Genomic DNA, 22,238 nt, shown 5'->3' with positions numbered 1-22,238 from the left:
GTGGTGCGTCGTTTGCGTTGAGGAAACTGAAGCCACTTATCTCAGCAGAAGCCTTAAAGCAGGTGTACTTTGCGCATTTCCACTCTATCATGGCATACGGCTCACTGCTCTGGGGCAATTCAACAGATGCAAAAAGAGTTCTGATAATGCAGAAACGCGAAATACGTACACTTGCCGGTGTAAAAGACAGGCACCCTTGTAAAGAGCTCTTTGGTTCTCAACGTATAATGACGCACTACTCACAATACCTGTTCGATGTACTGATATATGTAAGACAGAATATATCCCAATTTGCACGTATTAACTTTCCGGGCAAACTGCTTCGAGCTGCAGGGCGTCTGAGAACAGTTCCCCGTCGCATGGCACTTTCAAGAAAGAACCCACGAGTCATAGGCCCGACTTACTACGAGCACCTACCTGCCGATCTGAGAAATGAGCCGTGTGACGGAACATTTAAGCGCAAATTGAGAAACCTTTTGTTGGATAACCCTCTGTACTCTGTGAGTACATGGAATTGAATTTGTAACGACATACGTAATTTTATTTATTATTAATTTGTTGATTTGTATTTAAAACATGACATTTTGTTCATTTGTGATATTTTTATCTTTAGGTATTTGACATTTTAATGACAGTTACAAATTGATGACGACAAAGGCAGGTCCCATCTGGGTTCCGCCAAAATGAATACTACAAAGGCAGGTCCCATCATGGACCATCAAAATGAAGCGTACAACAGCCGAGGCAGCTGCGACAGCTGCTCTCTCTATTGTCTAGTAAAGCATGGGCCACCCACATGGTCCCTGCAGCGCTTCCCTGGCGCGCAAGTACACATGTACTATAGGAGCTGCTTCAGCTATTTCTATGATTTAGTACTTAGCCTTCCGTATACTCTTGACCTGGAGACACGTGGCTTTGCCGTGACCAGCTCCCAGCCGTCGTGTGTGCTGTCGCCGCGCTACGCTGACGACGCCAGCTCTCCGGCCAGCTGCATGAAGCACAGCCGCTCGGCTGCCCTAGCGACTGAGGTGAGGAAGTAACCCGCTTCAGGGAGGTGCACGTGGCGTCGATATTGAAAGGCACTGAATTTACTGAACTGTTATATTATTATTAACGGAACTTAACTCTAACGATACATCTTATTTAATACGCAAAGCTACCGACTTGGTAACTGCGGGCCGCCGCGGCATAAATGTCTAAGCATGGTGAGCAAGATGGCGATGCTGGCATAACCGACCAGCCATCATCGGCGCGCCACGGGCGCGCGTGCACTCGCGACGAGGCTCCAAATCGAACAGGGCCCTTTTCCAATCAGTGACTAGACTGGTGAACGGTGAATGAAGATCGGATTGAATGACTTTCGTTCGTCGTTCCTTATTTACATTTTTAATTACAATGAGTGTTGTTTAGGCGTGAACACAAATTATTTACGTTGACATCGACTTTAATGTTAATTTGGTTTATATTCAATTGTTTGACATGTTTTTCTTTGTACATGACGATCCTTATTGGGAGACAAAATTAATCTTATTATTTTTAATTTATAATGTAATTTTTGACAATCATGATGAGAAGATAAACATAATTTTGACGAATGTAGCAAATTTATAGTGTAATTTTCATCTTGAAATAAAGAAATCTAAATCTAAATCTAAATCTATTCGGTCGTTGAATCGTTTTGCGCGTAAATTAGGGCGAACACCGAATATGTGCCTCTTACCACCTGTAATGTAAAAAAATACATTAGATACCTAAGATACCTACACATTTGTATTACCACGCATTACAGCCATTCGAAAACCAGTTTGAATTTGAATTCTTTCAAATTTGATTTGGACGTTACGGGTTCAAGTCCTGCCGGATGCCTAACTTTTTCCATTTTTTCCTTTAATATAAATATAAAATTTGAATTATTTGCCCGAGAATACAGTGAGTTACATCCTGGATAACAATGAGTTTTTTACAGCTGACACGGTACGGCTGTTATACTTATATGTAGTAGGACAATCAAATGTCTCATATTATTTATTGAGGGTCATTGATTAATTTCAAGTTTTTGCTCCAAACACACCTGACCTGTATAAAAATTATAAAAATGCCGTAGATGAGCTGCAGCGTTAGAGCATTTAGTAACTGGAGACGCCTTGGCTGTACAAAACAGTCTGCCGTTTTTTGCGGGGGAGGGGCACGTCAAATGTATGTCTATTTGTACATGATTTGTACTTAACGTACAAATAGCCATGTCAGATAAACGTCAGTCATACAAAAGTTTGTAAAATTGTGCAAGGTTTACAGCAGGGGGGTCTTCAAGATCGCTGATGATGAAAACGGCACTAGTAGGCGTCGCATTGTAATAATTATTTCACTCGTCGAGAGTCCGTCAAATTTGAACCTAAATTGATTGACTAAAAGTTTCCATTCTAGTCTCTAGAACTAATTTAGCTAAAGAACTAACCTGTATAAATGTTCCATAAGTGAGCTCTAGCATTTTGAAGGCCTTCATGACGATTGGTCGCTGCGCCGCCGCGCACGAGAACAGCACGAGTCGGCGTATGTCGCGTCGCATGGAGCTAGCGTGCCAGCCGCAGTAGAAGATCGAGTCGGACAGAAGAGATGCCTTCGAACATTTGAATTATTTGACTTCCCCTCTCTGTGTGTGGGCTGGTCCAACAAGTTTCCATCGCCATACAGCGTGGGAATGCTGCCAGCATAATGAGAACTTTCGGACCGGGCTTGGTGCTTGGGGATGGGCGTTAATTTATAGAATAGAATAGAATAGAATAGAATCCCATTTATTTCAGTATAAGTACACAGTTATACAATACATACACAGAAAGAAAAGGAAAAAAAAAAAAACACATTATAGATGTTTTGACGAAGCTTGTTGCAGAAATTGTGGTTTGATTTAGTATTAATATGCGGCGATGCTTGTGCAATTTAAATCCCAATGTAACTTTTATACATGTAATTAAAATACTTATCAAATAAACATTCTAATTTCATTAAACAAAAATAATACGTTTAAAAAAAAAATTGGCAATTTTTCCCCGATAGCAAGCGTTTGTGATTGAAAATACAGATTAAGACTTACCTGATAGGTTATTTCCCCAGCATTGCAAAGGAAAAGAGCGAGTAGAAAGTATAATGTTACCACAAACAATATTATTTTCAATTGGGCGCCCACAGTTATGTCCTTTGAAAGCTGAAAAAAAGCAATTATACATCGTTTCAATGAATGATTTATCGTGAACACGATTACAAACTGGTGCGTGTTACACCTTAGGGATCATTACTGAGAATATCATATATTTCTTCTAGTTTATCTAATGGGAAAATTCCCAAATTAAAAATTCCCAAAGAGATATTCCCAGCGGCACGTCACTAAGCGCATGCAATTTAGCTTAAGCGTGCATATTTATTTAAGCCCATAACTGAACTGGTTCCCTGAAATCGCAATTGCGCTAGTAGGTAAATTCCGTTATAAACTACTGTACTATATTACTACAAGAATGCCTTACTCATGTATATAAATGTCCCAGTGCTTGACACTGTTTAATGCTTCGCACTTCAATAACGGCATACAATAGAGATTGACAAACGGACTGTCAATTAGATGTCAAACACTGGCAATTTCATGTTGGTTATTTTATCGATTTTCGGTGCACATATTTACCGGAATTTCTTATAGAATTGGAGGTAAATATCTATAGATTTACCAATTAATTGAAGGGATGTTTACAAAAACAACATAACTGACTACATTGGTTGACATCTGAAACGATTAACAATGTTCTTAAAAAAGTGCCAACCGCTCTAAGCAGTTATGTTGTTTTTGTAAACATCCCTTCAATTATGTTCTTACCAACCGCCTCGGTAATATAAACTTACGGCCAACTGCAGCAGCAATGACACGGCGGAGCCCGAGCTCAGGCAAACTTGGAGCGCCAGAACCGCGCCGACGCACCGGTCGATGTCTTTTGATAACCTTACCATATAATTACACATATAATATTATTATAGACAACTACGGTTAGCCAATAAAACTTTGTTTATAAACCTAAGTAATAAATGCGCCCCATTACTGGGCACAAGTATTCTGTCTTTGAACAATATATATCTGATATATGGTGTATGATTAATACCAAATAAAGATCTATCTATCTATAGTTTGGGCTATAATTTGTTACGAATAGGAGCGTTTTCACATTGTCCGATCGATTCCGACATCCGATATCGGATTAGCATTTCTAATAATTTCAGCCATGTCGGACCTCCCCGTCGGACCGATTTTTTTTTGTGTGTATATCGTCGGGTGACAAGCAAAAGTCACTAACTAACATCATTGAAATTATTGGACAATATACCGTGTTACAAGTGTAATAAAGTGCATTGTTACTTTAATTTTTTGATAGTACTTAGTGAGTTTTGCTTAGAATGTTTACTGTAGTGTGCCCCTGAAGCAGGCGTGGGGCGCGCTGACGTTGCTAGCAGGTATACCTGGTATACACAGCGGCCCGAGAGCGACATTGTGGATGTAATGTAAGATCCTACATACATCCGATATCGGATCAGACAATGTAAAAAAGTGAAAACGCTCGTCACACACCTATCAAATTTCTTCTCGGAAACCTGTGATATCGCGATTAGGAAGATTCCTTCACCGAAAAGCAACTAGTAAATGTTTTTGGTTTTTGTCATAGGTACGTAAGTCACGAGCTTCCTATTTTAAAGATAAATAAATAAGCAAATAAATAAGTACCTTATAAGATTACTATGCATCTTTATTCCTTCAATCAATCCAGAGTGCAGTTGATCTGTAGCATATTCCTCATTTCCAGCATAATTATTTCTGTCAAACTGTTCCCTTAAACCTTCCAAATAATATCTCAACGTGATAAATTTATACTTGTACATGATCAGAGTTACCATAGCGAAGGAGTCAATGCATATCATGGGGGCCATCATAACGCCCAACACTCCTGTTGTAAAGAATCTGAATGTAATAGCAATGGCGGAATTATCTTCGTAAAATGGCCAATATGTCACAATTGTTATGAAGTGGGATCCTGGAAAAACACATTATCAGTAGATACCTACTTGGTCCCATAATACCTCCAAATTGACCAAACGTACCTACTGCTATCAGAAAGATCATCATAAAGCCAGCAAAATACAAAAATAGTTTTGCTTAGGTCATAACTAGGGATATACGTACAAAGGTGTGCGCGGGTGATCTGTTCGCAGAGACATATTATGTGCCTAGTTTCTGTTATGTTGACAGATTTGTCCGCGAGACACATTTTTCCAGACACACCTGTACTCGTACACCTATATATCTAGCTCGTACCAGTACTACTAAACTACGGTTAGCGCTGGTTATTCAAACTAAGTTCAGCAAGTTTAGTACTGCCGCCTAAAGAAAAAGAACCATAAATGACAATTTTTGCGAAGTTGAGTTATTGACACCCTAGAAATCAGGAAGAAAAATGAGATTTTTCTATCTAGCAGTTATTTCTTTATCTCTAACAGGTCACGATTTAGACAAGCATAACTACACGCCATTTTGGTAAAGTTATTGCCTTTTTGAGAAAGAAAAAGCATAAGTATATATTCATAGACAGAAAAGTACTATCATCAGTGCTTCACCCGAAAGAGTGGAGCGTATTACTGGGCCAGAACCCTTTTGTTTTGCTGCAACGCACACAGCACATTTACCTATTGATACATCTTGTTCCTGATTTTAGTTTTAGTTTAATATTGTTATTGTTTCTGTTTTTTCTATCAATGTGTGTATTGTGGCAAGCTAATAAATGGTTATCTATCTATCTACTAAATTGACGACTTGTGTTTTTTTCCTTTGTCTTGAATTTGAGCCCAACAATTACTTCACAAGAAGAAAAACCATAATATTGGTTTTCTATAAAATTTCTATGTAAAAAACCCATAAGTTGATAGAAGTGTTCATTCTTGTTAGTATAAAATAATTATTAGTCATAACTCTCGGAATCTGAAAAAACATAAGTTGCACGTTATGTTTTTTCTATCTCGTATGACTCTTCCTTATGTTTGTTCTGCTTAGTGTCGGTTTCAAAAAAGTAAACTTGTGCTTTATTTATTAAACGTTGTGGTCAGTTATGCTTTATCAGGCTAGTAGGTAGTCCCCCTCCGCCTCCGGTCCCCTATAAGGACAGATTTCGGCCGGTTCACTCCTAGTTACTTCCCTTCGGAAGAGGTTGCGCGTACGACGCACGTATTAATTACTCCTGTGCCTACTTCAAAAAATATTAGAAGTGTTAATGTGTATACGTGATTGTAGTAAGTGTCAAAAATTATTCGTAAGTATACTTATATCCATGTTACGTTTCTCATCTTGTCGCGTATTCCAGATTTTGCCTATATTTTTGAATAACTTTAGGTATATTTGCCGCGGTCATTTTAGTAGCTACCTACGTTAAGGCTTGGCGCGCGTATTCAAATGTGTACCTATGCGTATCTGGAATTAACATTATCTATTTATTTATATTTTGCCGTGTGGTGCCGGCCTATAGAATAGCACCAACCCAATTCTTCCCGTGGGTGTCGTAAAAGGCGACTAAGGGAAATATAACCGGGGGGTGGGCAGCAACGCCCTCTGCAGAACAATTACTGAACTGCGATCCCCAACCCGCATGCCCAGCGTGGGGATTACGGGCATTACCCCCAAATGAAAAGACACGCCAAACGAAAATGGCCCCCAGTTCCCGGCCGCCTCGCTATTTCTGGCCATGGCAGCGGCCACGGTAACGGCGGGGCAAGGGGTGCTAAGAATCCCCGGGCTACATTAGGCTGCCATTCATTACAAAATTTGACCCTGGCTACGTTTAACGGACGCACTCTGAGGCTTGCCCACCATCTAGCGCAGTTGGAAGTGGAGTTAGAGAACATTAAATGGCATGTTCTAGGGTTATGTGATGTCCGTAGAGAGGGGGAGGACACCGTAACCCTAGACTCGGGCCATCTTCTCTACTTTCGCGAGGGTGATAAAACATCCCAGGGTGGTGTAGGTTTCCTCGTCAATAAGGCCCTCTCTAACAACGTTGAAGAAATCTCCAGTGTGTCGACCAGGGTAGCGTACCTGATCCTTCGGCTGTCCAAGCGCTACAGCATGAAGGTAATTCAGGTTTACGCACCGACCTCGGCACACTCGGATGATGAAGTGGAGGATATGTACGAAGACATATCCAAAGCCTTGCACAACACCACTAAGGCCCACTTCAATGTTGTTATGGGGGACTTTAACGGCAAGGTGAGAACCCAGACTGGCAACGAATCCCGGATAGGCCCGCACGGTTACGGAGTTAGGAATCACAGGGGGCAAATGCTTGTCAACTTCCTTGAGAAAGAGGGACTGTTCTTAATGAACTCGTCGATCCTTCTTTAAGAAACAGCCTCAAAGGAAGTGGACATGGCAAAGCCCCGACACTGTGACTAAAAATGAGATCGACTTCATCATAACGGATAGCAGGCACATATTCAGAGATGTCTCAGTGATCAACAGGTTCAATACCGGATCTGATCACCGACTCCTCCGAGGCTCTCTGAATATCAACTTGAAGCTTGAAAGAAACCGTCTGATGAAGTCCACGCTTCGCCCTAACCCAATCCAAATCATGGCGGGTACTGAGAAGTTCCAGCAGCTTCTCAGGGATAGATTTGTTGCCTTGGAACCCACCGATGACGCTGACGAGACCCTACATAATCTGGTCGAAACTCTGAGGGATGAGGGCGTCAAATTCTGCGGAACGCAGCGGACTGGCCAGAAATCCAAACTCTCGGCTGAGACCCTCGGATTGATGACAAAAGACGGGAAACTACCCAAGCGACTTCGTCGGAGAGGTCAGACCTGAACAAGCGAATAGCGAAGATGGTACGGCGCGACCTTCGGAGCTCCAACACACGCCTCATTGAAGAGGCGATAGAGCGAAACCGAGGGTCCAAAGTATTCACTCAGCAGCTTGGCAGGAGCCATCTGACGAAGCTTAAAACGCGCGACGGGAGGACCGTATTGTCGAAGCCGGAGATCTCCGCCGAGATTGAGGATTTCTATGGCCGATTATACGCTGCACATGCCCCACATTCCCGACGAGACGACCACGATTCCAGAGCCACCCTGACACGCCACTACACCGACGAACTGCCAGACATCAGCCAAGACGAGATCGTATTAGCTCTGAAGCAGCTTAAAAATGGAAAAGCCCCCGGTGAGGACGGAATAACATCAGAGCTTTTGAAAGCTGGAGGAGCCCCTGTTATACAGGAATTACAGAACCTCTTCAACGCCGTCCTTCACAGTGGGAGAACTCCAAAGGCGTGGAGCGGGAGTTTGGTGGTGCTCTTTTTTAAGAAGGGGGACAAAACCCTCCTTAAAAATTACAGACCCATCTCGCTCCTGAGCCACGTCTATAAGCTGTTCTCACGAGTGGTCACGAACCGTCTCGCTAGGAGACTCAACGAGTTCCAGCCGCCAGAGCAGGCAGGGTTTCGCGGAGGATATGGCACCATTAGGGCTTGCAATTCGAATATTCGAATATTCGAATTTGTCGAATATTCGGCCTGTTTTGATATTCGAATATTCGGCCGCTCAGGTTTCGAATATTCGAATATTTTTTATTACTATAAAAAATCTATTTAATCCGCTGCAGTTACAGTTTCTGTGTGTTTTCCGGGTATTTACAGTGAATGAGTAATGGTAGGTACCCAAATACGAAGGAAATAATATTTTTACTGTATTCCTCTCGATAGACTTTGTGAATACAGTGAAACCTAACTCAATTTGAAAGAAAACGAAATCAAAAAGTATGTTATTTTTACGGTGCATAAGTTTTAAGTTAAAGGGTCATTCTGTTTATTAAGACTAAACCTTGCCCGCACTTATCGCAATTCTCAAATTTGATCATACCAAACCTGCCCAACTAGGTAATCTAACTATGCACCTTTAGCTGACGAATAATCCAGTAGTCAACTAACTTTTTCCCTTAAATATTCCAATATTATATAATTAAGCCAACCATTAATTAAGGCCTCTGAGTGACTACAAGTTAATTTAAATCAGAAAATAATTACCTACAAAAAAAAATATCTTACATACCTAGGTTTGGTTTAGATGATTAAAGTTATATTATTTCACTCAACGGCGCATTTATAATAAAAGTTTTATCTAGAAATATTGAATACGTCTTATTTTGGCGTTTTACTTGTTTTTATAAATGTGGGCATCTCATAGTAGGATGATAAAATCTAGTCAATTAAGTGGATTTCTGCAAAATATCATTAGTTTTAGCAATAAGTCAAATAAGCTTTTGAATAAAACGATAATAAACCGATTTCTCGTTCTTTTTCTTATTTTTTATAATATTCGAATAATTATTCGAATATTCGAATATGTCGTCAGAAAAAGTCGAATATTCGAATACCTGAAAGTTTCGAATATTTGCAAGCCCTAGGCACCATAGACCACATTCACACAGTGAGGCAGATTATACAGAAGTCCGAAGAATATAATCAGCCCCTGTCTCTAGCCTTTGTGGACTATGAGAAGGCCTTTGACTCTGTCGAGACCTGGGCTGTTCTGGAATCCTTACAGCGATGCCAAATAGACTATCGTTATATCGAGGTGTTGAGATGTCTTTACGAAGCCGCCACCATGAGTGTCCAAGTACAGGGTCAGCAGTCTAAACATCCAATTGCGCAGAGGAGTGAGACCGGGATGTTATATCCCCGAAACTGTTCATAAGCGCGTTGGAAGATATGTTTAAGACGCTGGACTGGAAAGGTAAGGGCATTAACATAAACGGCGACTACATCTCACACCTACGATTCGCAGATGACATAGTCTTAATGGCGGAGTCGCTAGGGGAGCTGAACCGGATGCTGGACGGCCTAGCTGCAGCCTCGCGACGCATCAGTCTTGGCATGAATTTGGATAAAACCAAAGTCATGATCAATGGCCACATTGATCCAATACCGATAGTCGTAAATGGTCACCTTCTTGAAATCGTTTCCGAATACACTTACCTCGGGCAGCTTCTGCAGTTAGGTAAGAACAATTTCGAGAAGGAGGCCAACGGGAGGATCCAGCTGGGCTGGGCAGCGTTTGGGAAACAACGCCGAGTCTTTTCGTCATCCATACCGCAATGTTTGAAAACAAAAGTTTTCAATCAGTGCGTCCTACCCGTCATGACCTACGGAGCCGAAACATGGACACTCACGATAGGGTTAGTCCACCAGTTCAATGTCGCTCAGCGAGCTATGGAGAGAGCTATGCTCGGAGTTTCTCTGAAGGATAGGATTCGTAACGAATACATCCGACAGAGAACCAAAGCACGGTGGTTCCGTAGTAGGCCATAAGTCTAGAAAAACCATAGTGACTTGGGTAAAGATTTACTATGGCAAATTATTAACTAATAGCCATACCACCTGAGACTATAATATATAGTTTCTAAATTATTTAACTAAATCATTAATTTTCGGACCCTCGAAGTGAGCACATCGACCACGCGTAATTAGCGTTAGCAGTGACACGGTCAAGTGAAAGTTTGTTTACGGCACATATTTCGAAATTCTTTAATTTTTATCAATTACATCATTATGGAAGTTGTAAACAAAGGTATGTATTTTTTTTTTTTATTAATAGCATGTTATTTATTTAATAAGATCGATTAGCTTGGGGTCTACGTGGTCTCTTAATGTTACCAAGTTATTTCATACTAAGAGTATTCACGGTAGCTTTCAAAATTGTGTCGCCAGATGGCGCCAATGACACTATATACGTCGTATTGCCCATAAAGCGTAGTTAAGGGATCATTGTATTTTGTTTGCTCATACGTACTCTACTGAAGGCTATAAGCCCTCTACGAATTTCGTAGCACCCGCTACGAAATTTAGTTGTGTTTTTACCAATCTTGAGTTACACTTTCAAGCGATTCTTGTTTATTTTTAGGTCCCTTTTTTCATTGCACGTTTTTGAGGATGCACATGATGGTTCATATATTGACAGGGCTCATAATATGCACCAAATACTTGTGCAAAAGCTACCAGAGAAAGCTGAAAACATTAATGTTAGCAGTCTGCAACATAATCACCTTAATAGTTTAAGAAGAAGTTTATCAACATTTTGGAAGAAAGAAACTAGAAATAGGGATACAGTTATTGCTTAATATAACGAGTGGTTAGATAGTGTAGAAGCCGTAGACTTACATATAGGTACGACCTCGTCAACAGAAAGTGTTTTAGTGTTAGATAATAAGTTAAAAAGGTATTAAAAAGAGCTTATTGATAGATTTGGTACAATTTTAAAGTGTATTAATTCTGGGTACACAATAAAATCTTAGAAATATAATGATTATGCGTTAGAAATGACCCGGCAACTTACAGAAGAATATGAATGGTACTATATGCCAGCTTCTGTTCATAAAGTAATCATTCATGTAGCTACAGTGATGTTACCAATAGTATAGCTTTCAGAAGAATCTACAGAGTACACAAATAAAAATATTAAGTAGTTCAGGCTTAACAATACTCAGAAGATGTCACGCACCAAGACGAATACGGATCTCTTAAATAGTCTCTTATCGGACCCTATGATTACTGGCCTTGGGAAACCACCTAAGAAGAAAAAACAATCATTGTCACAATATGTACTTAGTTTATTAGATGTTTAAATAATATTTTAGATTATTTTGAAGTTTTAGTTAGTCTAAATTAGTTTTTTTAAGGTGGCTGAGAGGTGACGTGAAATATTTTGTGTTGCACAATTTGTACGATATTGGTATCTCTGTAAATATGTAAGTTTTGGTTTTAAATATATATTTTTTTACATTTTAATAATATTAATATTGGTTTTATTATATTATTGAAGAATACGTTGTAATATATTTTTAATTGTATTTTTATAAGGCTTTAAAATTGTATGTATTTTGCATATTTTTTTTGTTACCAGTTTGATTTTTTTTAATGATATTATATACAAAGTAAAACTTCTTATTACTGTTTTTTTATTAGACCTTAAAACAACAAACATGAAGGTATTTTTATTTTGAACGTATCTTTGATATATTTGGAGAAATCGATTTTTGACACTTTCTCCATACAAGCCGAACCACCGTGCAAAGTTATCGACATAGCTCAAAGAATTAGCAAGCTGAAGTGGCAGTGGGCTGGCCATATCGCACGAAGAACCGACAATCGCTGGGGTAAACGTGTTCTTGAGTGGAGACCGCGACTCGGCAAACGTAGTGTAGGACGCCCTCCGACCAGGTGGGATGACGATCTGCGAAAGACTGCAGGCAGATGCTGGATGCGGCAAGCTGAGGACAGGGCGCTATGGCGCTCTTTAGGGGAGGGCTATGTCCAGCAGTGGACTACTATAGCCTGATGATGATGATGATGATGATGATGATTTATTTATATTGGTGTTAAGTAACTTGTCTATTGAGACTGCTGTTGAATACCTACCTAAAACATATTATAACCCTAACCACGAATTTAAGGTACAATTGTTTAAAATAACGTGGCTTTAAGTTTCGGTCCTATGTGTGATCACTCCGGCACCACCAAGCTTTATGTATGTTGGTAAATAACACGTACAGTTTTACATTGGCACATGGCTTAATTTTAGTACGGGATACACCGTCCAAAGTCATGCTTGTTCATGAAACAGGCATTTCCCAACTACTTTTTTTTCATTATGTTTGTTTCATGAGTATCGCTTTGTTGTTATTTTTATGATTGCAAGTTTTGTTATAATTTTATTTTATTTTATTTTATTATTAAGGTTCACCAACAGTGGCAACAACAACTTATGCACTAACACACTTGCGTACTATTCAATTGTGATTGCGCCACCAATTACAGGCGAACACAGCATGCATATTACTCTAAACATTTTAATAAGGTAAGAAGAATTACAATGATGCCTAATAAGTCTAATAACTAGATAAAAACTAAACAATAAATAAACCTAAAATCTACAAAGTAGAATGTCAAGAGGCACTTCAATCGGGAATCGAAGTAAGCTTCTTTTTAAAACTATTTAAGCTGTCATAGTATATATCCAGCTGGGCATTGTGCTTGCTAATTGTATTATACAAGCGCGACATGCGGGGCACCGGTGAGTGGGAACCAAGTTTAGTGCGACAGAAACGCATACTAAATAGAGGGCAGGGGTAGCGTGGAGTGCGGGTTGGTACTTTAAGCGCGAGCATACTCAGTAGGCTGGGACAGTCTACTTGGCTGTTGATTATTTTGTATAGGAACGTCATGTCCAGCATTTCTCTCCTACATTCTAGTGATTTCATATGGAAGCGCCTAAGTCTTTCTTTATACGACGTTAGTTACGGTATTCTATTTCGGTAAGCCAGGTGTTTGGTAAATCGTTTCTGCACGCGTTCAATTCTATTGACATGGATTTTGTACGTAGGCGTCCAGATAATACTACCATATTCAAGCTTACTTCTGACGAATGAGTTAAATAACTTTATCAGAGTCGAGTTTTTCTTAAATTCTTTCCCAGCTCTGAGTACAAAGCCCAGCGCCCTGAATGCAGCGTCAATCATGGTGTTTATATGTTTATGAAATCGCAGTTTGCTGTCCAGTGTAACGCCGAGATCCCTGATCTCAGTCACCTCTTGCACATGTTGGTTCATGATTTTGTATTTTGTTTGCAACTCGTTCCGCTTCCTATGGAATTTAATATGGTAACATTTCGTGGGATTTAAATGCATTCTATTGATAGCACACCACTCCACTAAGGACGTTACATCGCCCTGCAATTTTTCAGCGTCAGCGGGGTCTCTAATGATTCTCGTGAGTTTTAAATCGTCGGCAAACAAGTACACATTAGAAAATTTAAATATGGATGTTACATCGTTGATGAAAATGTTGAAGAACAGAGGGCCCAAGTTCGATCCTTGAGGTACTCCAGAAAAGGCTACGAACTCACGAGACTGCGCGCCCTCAATAACCACAGTCGATGGCCTATTCTCCAGGTAAGACCGACACCAGTTATACAATGATTGACATATCCCAAATTGATGCAGCTTATCTAAAAGTATATGGTGATTAACCTTGTCGAATGCCTTCGAAAAATCCGTATACACTGCATCGACTTGGTATCCCTTGTCAACCGCTTGAGTAAGGTCCTCGATAAAATTGCATAGGTTTGTGTTAGTTGACCTCTTTGGCATAAACCCGTGTTGCAATGGTGATATATAATTTTGCACATGGCTAAAGATATATGGGTACACTACCTGTTCGAAACCCTTGGCAACTGTGGATAGGATAGAGATAGGTCAGTAGTTACAGACTAAATTACGTTTCCCGTTTTTGAATGTAGGGACTATTCGACCTTCTTTCCATTTATCCGGAAATACTCCTGTTCTGAGAGACCAGTTGTACAAGATGGTGAGGGGCTCAGAAAGTGGCTTAGCGCAATTTTTAAGAAATAAAGGCGGTATATTATCGGGACCGGTACCTTTTGATATATCGAGTTTTTTTTAAACGGCCTTCAACTTCATCCTGCGAGAGTATTATGTATGCCATTTCACTACCGGTAATTAGTATTTTTCTATTTGGATCGTTTCCGTGTTTTTCATATACTGATGAAAAATGATTAGCAAATAAGTTACAAATATCTCTGCGATTATCTGCTTTTGTGTCATTGAGCTCCATAACAGGTGGGTACGCGGAACTATTACAACGCATTTTGCTTATATGTGTCCCGAATTTTCGGATTTTTGTTTATTTTTTTTTTCTATCTCGCTTATGTAGTTTTTGTAGCATTAATTTATTAATTTGTCACAGCTGCTTCGCAAGTATTCGAATTCAAGTTTGTCCAACGGGTTCTTGTATTTCTTGCATTAAACGTGGTATTTGTATTTTCGTTTTAGCATGTGCTTTAAGTTGGCGTTGTACCAGACAGGATAGGAGTTATTGTTACACCTTCTCAAGGGGATGTTTTCACAGATAACATGATGCAATACTCTATAAAACTTGTCGACAGCCTCATTAGTATTATGACAAGTTATTAATTCATCATCCCACATGATGGGGGCTATTCATAAATTACGTCATTTCAAATTAGGGGGGGGGGGGGGGGGGGTCTGGACATCGGATGACGGCAGCATGAAGTAGGAGGAAATGGGGTCATTTAAAGCATGATTTTTGGATGATTATAGGGTAGGGTAGGGGATTTTTTAAAAATCGATGACGTAATTTATGGACAACCCCATGTCATCCAGGGCCCCTAGTATCAAATCATAATCCCCGTTAAAAAAGTTACGTCTGTATTGAGGTTCCGTTTTAAAATATTCATGATACGGCAAATCTATAATGAAATCTAAAGGGGGATGGTAACTATCTACATTCTTGATTGGAGTGGTGCTTTTGGTGACCTCAACAATGTCAGAGTCGCATAAGAGAAGATCCAGAATTTTGTCCTTTGAGTTGGTGACACCATTGTACTGCTTCATATTATACGATGAGATGAAGTCAACGATGGTACTCTTTATAATACAGTTGCTATAGTTCTCGGGTATTTTACACACTTCAAATGAAATAAATAATAAAATTGATAATTAGTTAGTGAAATAAAATTGATAATTCGCTGAGTGTTTGAGCTGTATCTAACATTCTAATTCTAACCATATTTTATTCTAGAACTCAAAGGCTGTTTGTGCTTGCTTCTTGGCTGTGGGTGCGTTTTTTTTTGTTTTCGTTATCAGATTACTAACGATGCGGCAGTCGTCCAGGAGCAGACGGTTGCTTCTTATAGCCAGATCTGACATTCAAGAAAATAATGTCTAGCCACAAACATCAGCAGCATCTCAATAAATTAAGGACTAGTACTTAGTACAATCTACTTGTACCTCATTTCAGTTTTGTATTACATTTGACATTTTAAAGGTCTCTAATAGCATTTGTACTTAGGTAGTGCAATCTAATTGTGCAATTTTTTAGTTTTATATTACATTATTAATCAAATATCTCTAAAAATATCTCATTTGTTTTCTTTTAATAAATAATTCTGAATCTTCATCGTATTTTTATGAACTCCTTTAACGAGATAAATCATAATTGATAACGTTAACTAAGCAAAAAAAAAACATAAAGTACGCAATTGTGCTTTTTCAGCTTCGAGATCGGTCAGTAACATAAGCACAACTGTGTACTTGTGTTTCTATTTCTTAGACATCGTAGTGCAAAAGTAACACAAAAACCATAAGTACACACTTATGTAATTTAATGTTAGTAAAGATATTTTTATTTTATTTATATCACGAGGCAGTAACATTTTTTTCTAAATAACTTATTTAAATAAAAAGATAATCGAATAATTTACAACGCATAAAAAATCTACACAATTACTTTGTTCATTAACAAAAGTTTAACTTTGTACTTTGAATTTAACCTATTTGAACAGGAGTGCAAAGTTTTTTGGCTTTTTCTCGAAACTTACTTTGTGTCCGTTATGGTTTTTCTTTTCTTAAGGCGGCCTAGTACCTATACTTAAATTAAACTGTTTACCTGTTATCATCTTCCGAATGCCTTCATAAATAAAGAAAACAAATGTACCATAAACAGACACGGCGTATGCTCTCACGTTAATTTTCATAATTCTATAATTCTCAGCCAGTCGATGTTTGTCTTCATGGTCTTTGCAAATCTCTACTAATTTTCTGTTCAATTCCTTGACGCGTTTCCTATTCAGGATGACTGAAAACATCTTAACCAGAACTATAGTATGGGTCACAGCGAACGTTCTACAATCGCTCCTTTCATCATTAGGCATGTCGCCAAATAACACCCCAATAATTTCCAGTCCAGTCATAGAAATATAAATAGAAAATAATATAAAGCATAGAAGTTGGTATCGCAAACTTTTGCCTTTACTTATTTCGCCCTCCTCATACCAAAAATCACCCGCTCCTACTAAGTAAATTTTTCTGCATAAGGTTTTCAAAATGAAATAGTTTTTCATTTTTATTGGTCAGATTCTTCCACGGCACAAGAGAAAGCTTCAATGAAGAAAGAATAAGTAAACCAACAGCTGTAGGTGTAAATTGGCTTAATTTTGAGAGATTATGAAGTTGTATAATAATAGGATACTTAGTACTACTTAAGTAAATTGAATGGTGATATTGGTTTTTCTTCCAGAGATCCTTAAGGCATAGATATAAGTCATTATATACAATATACTAGCTGTGCCTGCGGCTCCGCCCGCGTGGAATTCGGTCTGTGTCAGTTAGCGGCTAATTTCTAATCCTATAATCTCTCTTCTCCCCTGGAGGCGGAACTTGAAGTAAAGTTGACAGATGGATATGCTAGAGGACTGTAGTCTAGATAAAATATTTTACAGTTAGGTACCACTAAATAAAACTACTCTCCAAAATCAATAGTTTTTTTCGCCCTTATTAAAATTTTACAAGTGATTTAAACGACAGAGTAGTAGGGGTATATCGGACGATACAGTAAGGTATACGCGCGCGAGCGAAAGCGAAGCAGCTTGCCTGGCTAGAGCGCCACTCACCGTGGTCTTCTTCAGACTTCTGAGGAAGACCACGTGCCCCTTGTAACCTCAATGCGTTGCGAGACTTTCGCGAAAATTTTTCGATAAAAAAAACGCAATTTGATAGACAGTTGTACATTTTTACGTTTAGTATGGAAATCAGTCACATCATTTTATCACGAAAATTGACAGTGCTGCAGCAGTAACGTTGCAACAGAATAATTCTGCTGCAGTCGCCACCCGAATGCACCTTTATCATATCTAAGAAAGTTATTAGCGCGAAATTTTTTCGATATAAAAAACGCAATTTGATAGACAGTTGTACATTTTTACGTTTAGTATGGAAATCAGTCACATCATTTTATCACGAAAATTGACAGTGCTGCAGCAGTAACGTTGCAACAGAGTAATGCTGCTGCAGTCGCCACCCGAATGTCACCTTTATCATAACTTAGAAATGTATTGAAAGCGCGAGCGAAGCGAGCGCGAAAATTTTTCGATATAAAAAACACAATTTGATATACAGTTGTACATTTTTACTTTTAGTGCCAACCAGGCGCGAATCCAGGATTTCATACAAAGAAGGGATGGGACAGTTTTTTATCAGCCTAGCTTCTCATAGGGCTCGATATTTAAGGGTCTCAGCGAGGTTGTTTGATGCAAGAGAGGTGAAAAGATGCAAGAAAGCTGAGCTTGGAATTGACCAAGTGAATTGAATTGGCGAAGTGTAAGCAAGGCAGAAGGCCCAGTTGCGAAACAGGAAAGCTTGGATTTGGATCCACACCCAAGTGTAATTAAGGCAGAAGATCAACTTTGCCGTAAGGCAGAAGGCCTCGCATAAGACATAACGCCGAACTGCAAAAGAGTGGCTTGAAATCGAATCTACTATGCATGTAATCACGACTCTTCCACTGTTCGCTCTTTGGCTTCACTGGAAAGTGCTACGTTTTTTTTTTTTTACTCAATAAAAAATACACAGCAATCCATTACACATATTTTTTCGCCAAACTGCATGACAGTTTGTTATTGAAAAACTTGACAGGATGCTTTTAGTTTTCGGCTTTCACGGGGCCCCTTATAACACTTTGACAGTTAGGCAGTTAGGTCTCTTCTTCTTAGTCGGATACTCTTGTCAGAGCAGTCGTGGTCATGGTCAAGAGAGGTCGTTGTACGGCCTTTTTTGTTGTTTCCCGCCATGCTTCTCTATTTATTGCATTTCGCACGCACAGATTTAAAGGTGACCCGATGAGAGACTTAACTTGGTCGGTCCATCGCATTGAAGGCCGCAATCTGGGTCTTGTGCCATCCACTCTGCCCTGAACTACAAGCCTCTCCATGGCGTCGCCTTCCCTGCGCGTAACGTGACCGAAGTAGCTAAGGATACGAGAGTGAACGATTGCCGAAAGTCTTTGTGTAACCTTGAGCTCCTGGAGAATGGATATATTAGTGCGACGCTGAGTCCATGATATCCGCAGCATCCTTCTCCAGCACCACATCCTTAGCAAGCTTCCTGCATACGGCATCCCTGCTGACTTTTGTAGCTGGCTATCTGATTTCTTGAGTGAACGGTCGTTCGGTAGTTATTGATGGCTGCTCTTCGGACCTCATGGCCATTGACGCCGGTGTTCCTCAGGGATCTGTTCTCTCAGCAACCCTTTTCCTGCTCCACATTAACGACATGCTGCAACCCAGCATTGTAGGTTATGCAGATGACAGTACGGTTGTTGAGAGATATTTGGCTAGTGCAAGGGACAGCAGGGAGGATATACGCTCACAGAGAGAGGCCATGGTTGAGCGGATGAACTTGACCCTTAGTCTCGTTTCCCAGTGGGGTGATGACAATCTGGTCACGTTCAATGCCTCCAAAACGCAGGCGTGTCTATTTTCCGCAAAACGGAGTCCATTCGACCTGACGCCTTCTTTTCGGGGTGCATCTGTGCCTATTACCGACAGCCTGGAACTCCTCGGCATGGAGCTGAGTTCAGTCCTCAGCTTCGGCAGCTTCATTGAGTCTAAAGCACAAACTGCGGCCAGAAAGCTGGGCCCCCTAAATAAGGTGAAGCGATACTTCTCACCTGGACAGCTTCTAACACTTTACAAAGCTCAAGTCCGGTCGTGTATGGAGTATTGCAGCCACCTGTGGGATGGCTCAGCTAAATACCAACTTGCCGCTTTGGACTCAGTGGAGCGCAGAGCCAGGAAGATGATTGGCGACAAGAAGCTAACGGCTAAGCTTCAGTCTTTGGCACATCGGCGGAAAGTCGCCAGCCTGTCGGTATTCTACAGGTTGCACTTCGGGGAGTGTGCCCAAGAGCTACACGAGCTTATTCCACCGTCCCCATTCTACCATCGGACTTTTAGACGCACGGCCGGTTTCCATCCTTACTTGGTAGATATTCCACCAATTCGCACGAAGCGCTTTGCTTCTACTTTCCTTATGCGCACTGCCAAGGAATGGAATTCTATATTTCCGTGTTCTTATAACCCGGCAACCTTCAAATCAAGAGTGAACAGGCACCTTCTGGGCGAGCTCGCTCCATCGTAGGCCACGTCTACGCCTCGGCTAGTCTGTGGCCATGAGTAAGCCCAATCATAATAAAAAAAGAAAACCACATTTCCAAAGCATCAATGCGTTTCCGTTCACTCTCTCTTACTGTCCACGTTTCAGCACCGTATAGCAACGCTGGGAAAACGAGAGATCTTACGAGGCGAGTCTTCGTTGCCTTTGTGATGTTACGGTCTCTCCATATCTTGCAGAGTTTCTCCATTGCAGACCTAGTAATGGCTATGCGTCGCTTGATTTCATCTTCGGAGCCTCCGCTGTCTGAGATCAATGACCGCGTTAGGTCTCAGGATCGCGGCTAAGGAGCAACTCGTCTTGGCCGACAAATCTGCAAGAGAGCAAAATTCGCTATAAAACCAGTAACCTATGTCGAAAAAATCGGCTGGCCGCAAGCCCGAAAGCAAGATTTTTTTCCATGACTTTAAGGGCCTCCGCGTAAGGTCAAATCGAAAGCCTACGTTGGAGATGTTCTTACGTACCCTCACTCTCTTACTTGATCCCTACGACCCTTCGTCATTAGATGGGTACTTGTACACGTATAAAAGTTTCATGTAGGTACCTACTCCACGACGCCTGCAATGCTGATGCAGCCTGCGCGTTTTTTTGCCTACGGTTTTGGTGCCTAGACGTGGTGCCCTAAGCAAGTGCTTATTTTGCTTAAAAGGGTTAATCCGGCACTGCAAATGACAGAGAGGTCAAGGTTTTTTTTTTTCAAAGTACCCACCTTCGTGGCCATTATTAAGTGCTTAAAGGAGGCGATACGTATGAATATGGATTGGATATCGATGCGATATAATTACGATTAGGTATAATTCATGACGGAGAAAATTTATAACGTTAAATAATTATGCAATTATACGCATGTTGATATGTGTGTTTATTTGACCACTACGTAACTATGTAAACTAATTTTTAGTTTTCTTGGTTACTTAATGTTTACTCAGTTCCCCAAAAAGATGGCACTGTGCAATGAGGGGCGATTAATTTACTGTCGTTTAATTTTGTTGTATTATTAAATCAACATAATTATTTAATTAAATTTGTTGATATCCGTGCCCCCTCTTCTAAACTTAGAGTTAATTTGGCAAAATCCGTCCTCGGTGGCTTATTCATGTCAACACGTATTAAATTCAGCGCCATCTGTTAGTTTACCAGGGTACTCTATAGTGGTAGCACATATTTGAAAAAAGTTTGCCCCTCCTTCCTAAGTAGCGCCATATGATTCAGGGGCAAACTTAAGTCAATCGAGTGTTGTGGCTACCCTCCCTTTTAGGGGTTGAATTTTTATAGCCTATAACATGGCCGGGGATGTTCTCGACAGATAAGTAAAGTTTGCATCAAAATCCGTTTAGCCGTTTTCACGTGATGCGCGTTCAAGTAAACAGACAAAAAGACAAACAGATAAACAGACAAAAACTCTAAAAACGGTTGGAACGTGTTCTGTTATCGATTCTAAGTATCCCCAGCCAACTTTTTTCGAATATCTTCCGTGTACAGACTTTCGACCCTCTTCAGCTTTATTATATGTATAGATTTACCTTTATAACATTAAAGTGTATATTTATGGGAAAGAACTACAATTATTAACATACCTTTGTTGTAGTGAATAGAATCAGACGTTACTTTGCGGAAATCCATATTAATTAAAACGAAAATATTACTTTGCTAATCCGCGAAAAGATAACGTGCTAGTCAATCAGTGCTAACCCGTTATACTTACTTGCGTATTTTTACATGCAATTAATATTCCCACCCTCCCACCGCAAGCCCGAAAGCAAGATTTTTTTCCATGACGTGTTTCGCCTCTCTACGAGGCATCCTCAGGAGTTGTAGACAGGTCATTCCGTTGCCGGGCGTCAGACCGTCAACAACTCCTGAGGATGCCTCGTAGAGAGGCGAAACACGTGTCGAGGATTATTCTTTTGGTGGTGGTTTGTTATATTTATTTGCGTATTTATTTTTGCGGTGGGAGGGTGGGAATATTAATTGCATGTAAAAATACGCAAGTAAGTATAACGGGTTAACACTGATTGACTAGCACGTTATCTTTTCGCGGATTAGCAAAGTAATATTTTCGTTTTAATACCTTTGTTGTTTAATAAATTAAGTTTAGGCATTTTATGTAATTTAGTG

The 22,238-nt window shown here is 40.1% G+C and overlaps 1 protein-coding gene across 1 annotated transcript; it reads right to left on the bottom strand.

Moving 5' to 3' along the window:
* Positions 1 to 1,657: 1,657 nt before the first annotated feature.
* On the bottom strand, positions 1,658 to 17,035 carry LOC134798957 (uncharacterized). The gene is made up of 6 exons (XM_063771384.1): positions 16,561 to 17,035; positions 4,760 to 5,066; positions 3,889 to 3,985; positions 3,092 to 3,202; positions 2,456 to 2,617; positions 1,658 to 1,723 (listed from the first exon to the last, which is right to left on the bottom strand). The coding sequence occupies exons 1-6, from the start codon at positions 17,012 to 17,014 to the stop codon at positions 1,658 to 1,660; spliced, it is 1,197 nt and encodes a 398-aa protein (XP_063627454.1). The 5' UTR covers positions 17,015 to 17,035.
* Between the last annotated feature and the right edge of the window lie 5,203 nt (positions 17,036 to 22,238).

The sequence above is a fragment of the Cydia splendana genome, chromosome 17, assembly GCF_910591565.1.
Source record: "Cydia splendana chromosome 17, ilCydSple1.2, whole genome shotgun sequence".
NCBI classification, from domain to species: domain Eukaryota; kingdom Metazoa; phylum Arthropoda; class Insecta; order Lepidoptera; family Tortricidae; genus Cydia; species Cydia splendana.
The sequence above is the reverse complement of the archived record's forward strand: the minus strand, read 5'-3'. Positions and strand labels throughout refer to the sequence as shown.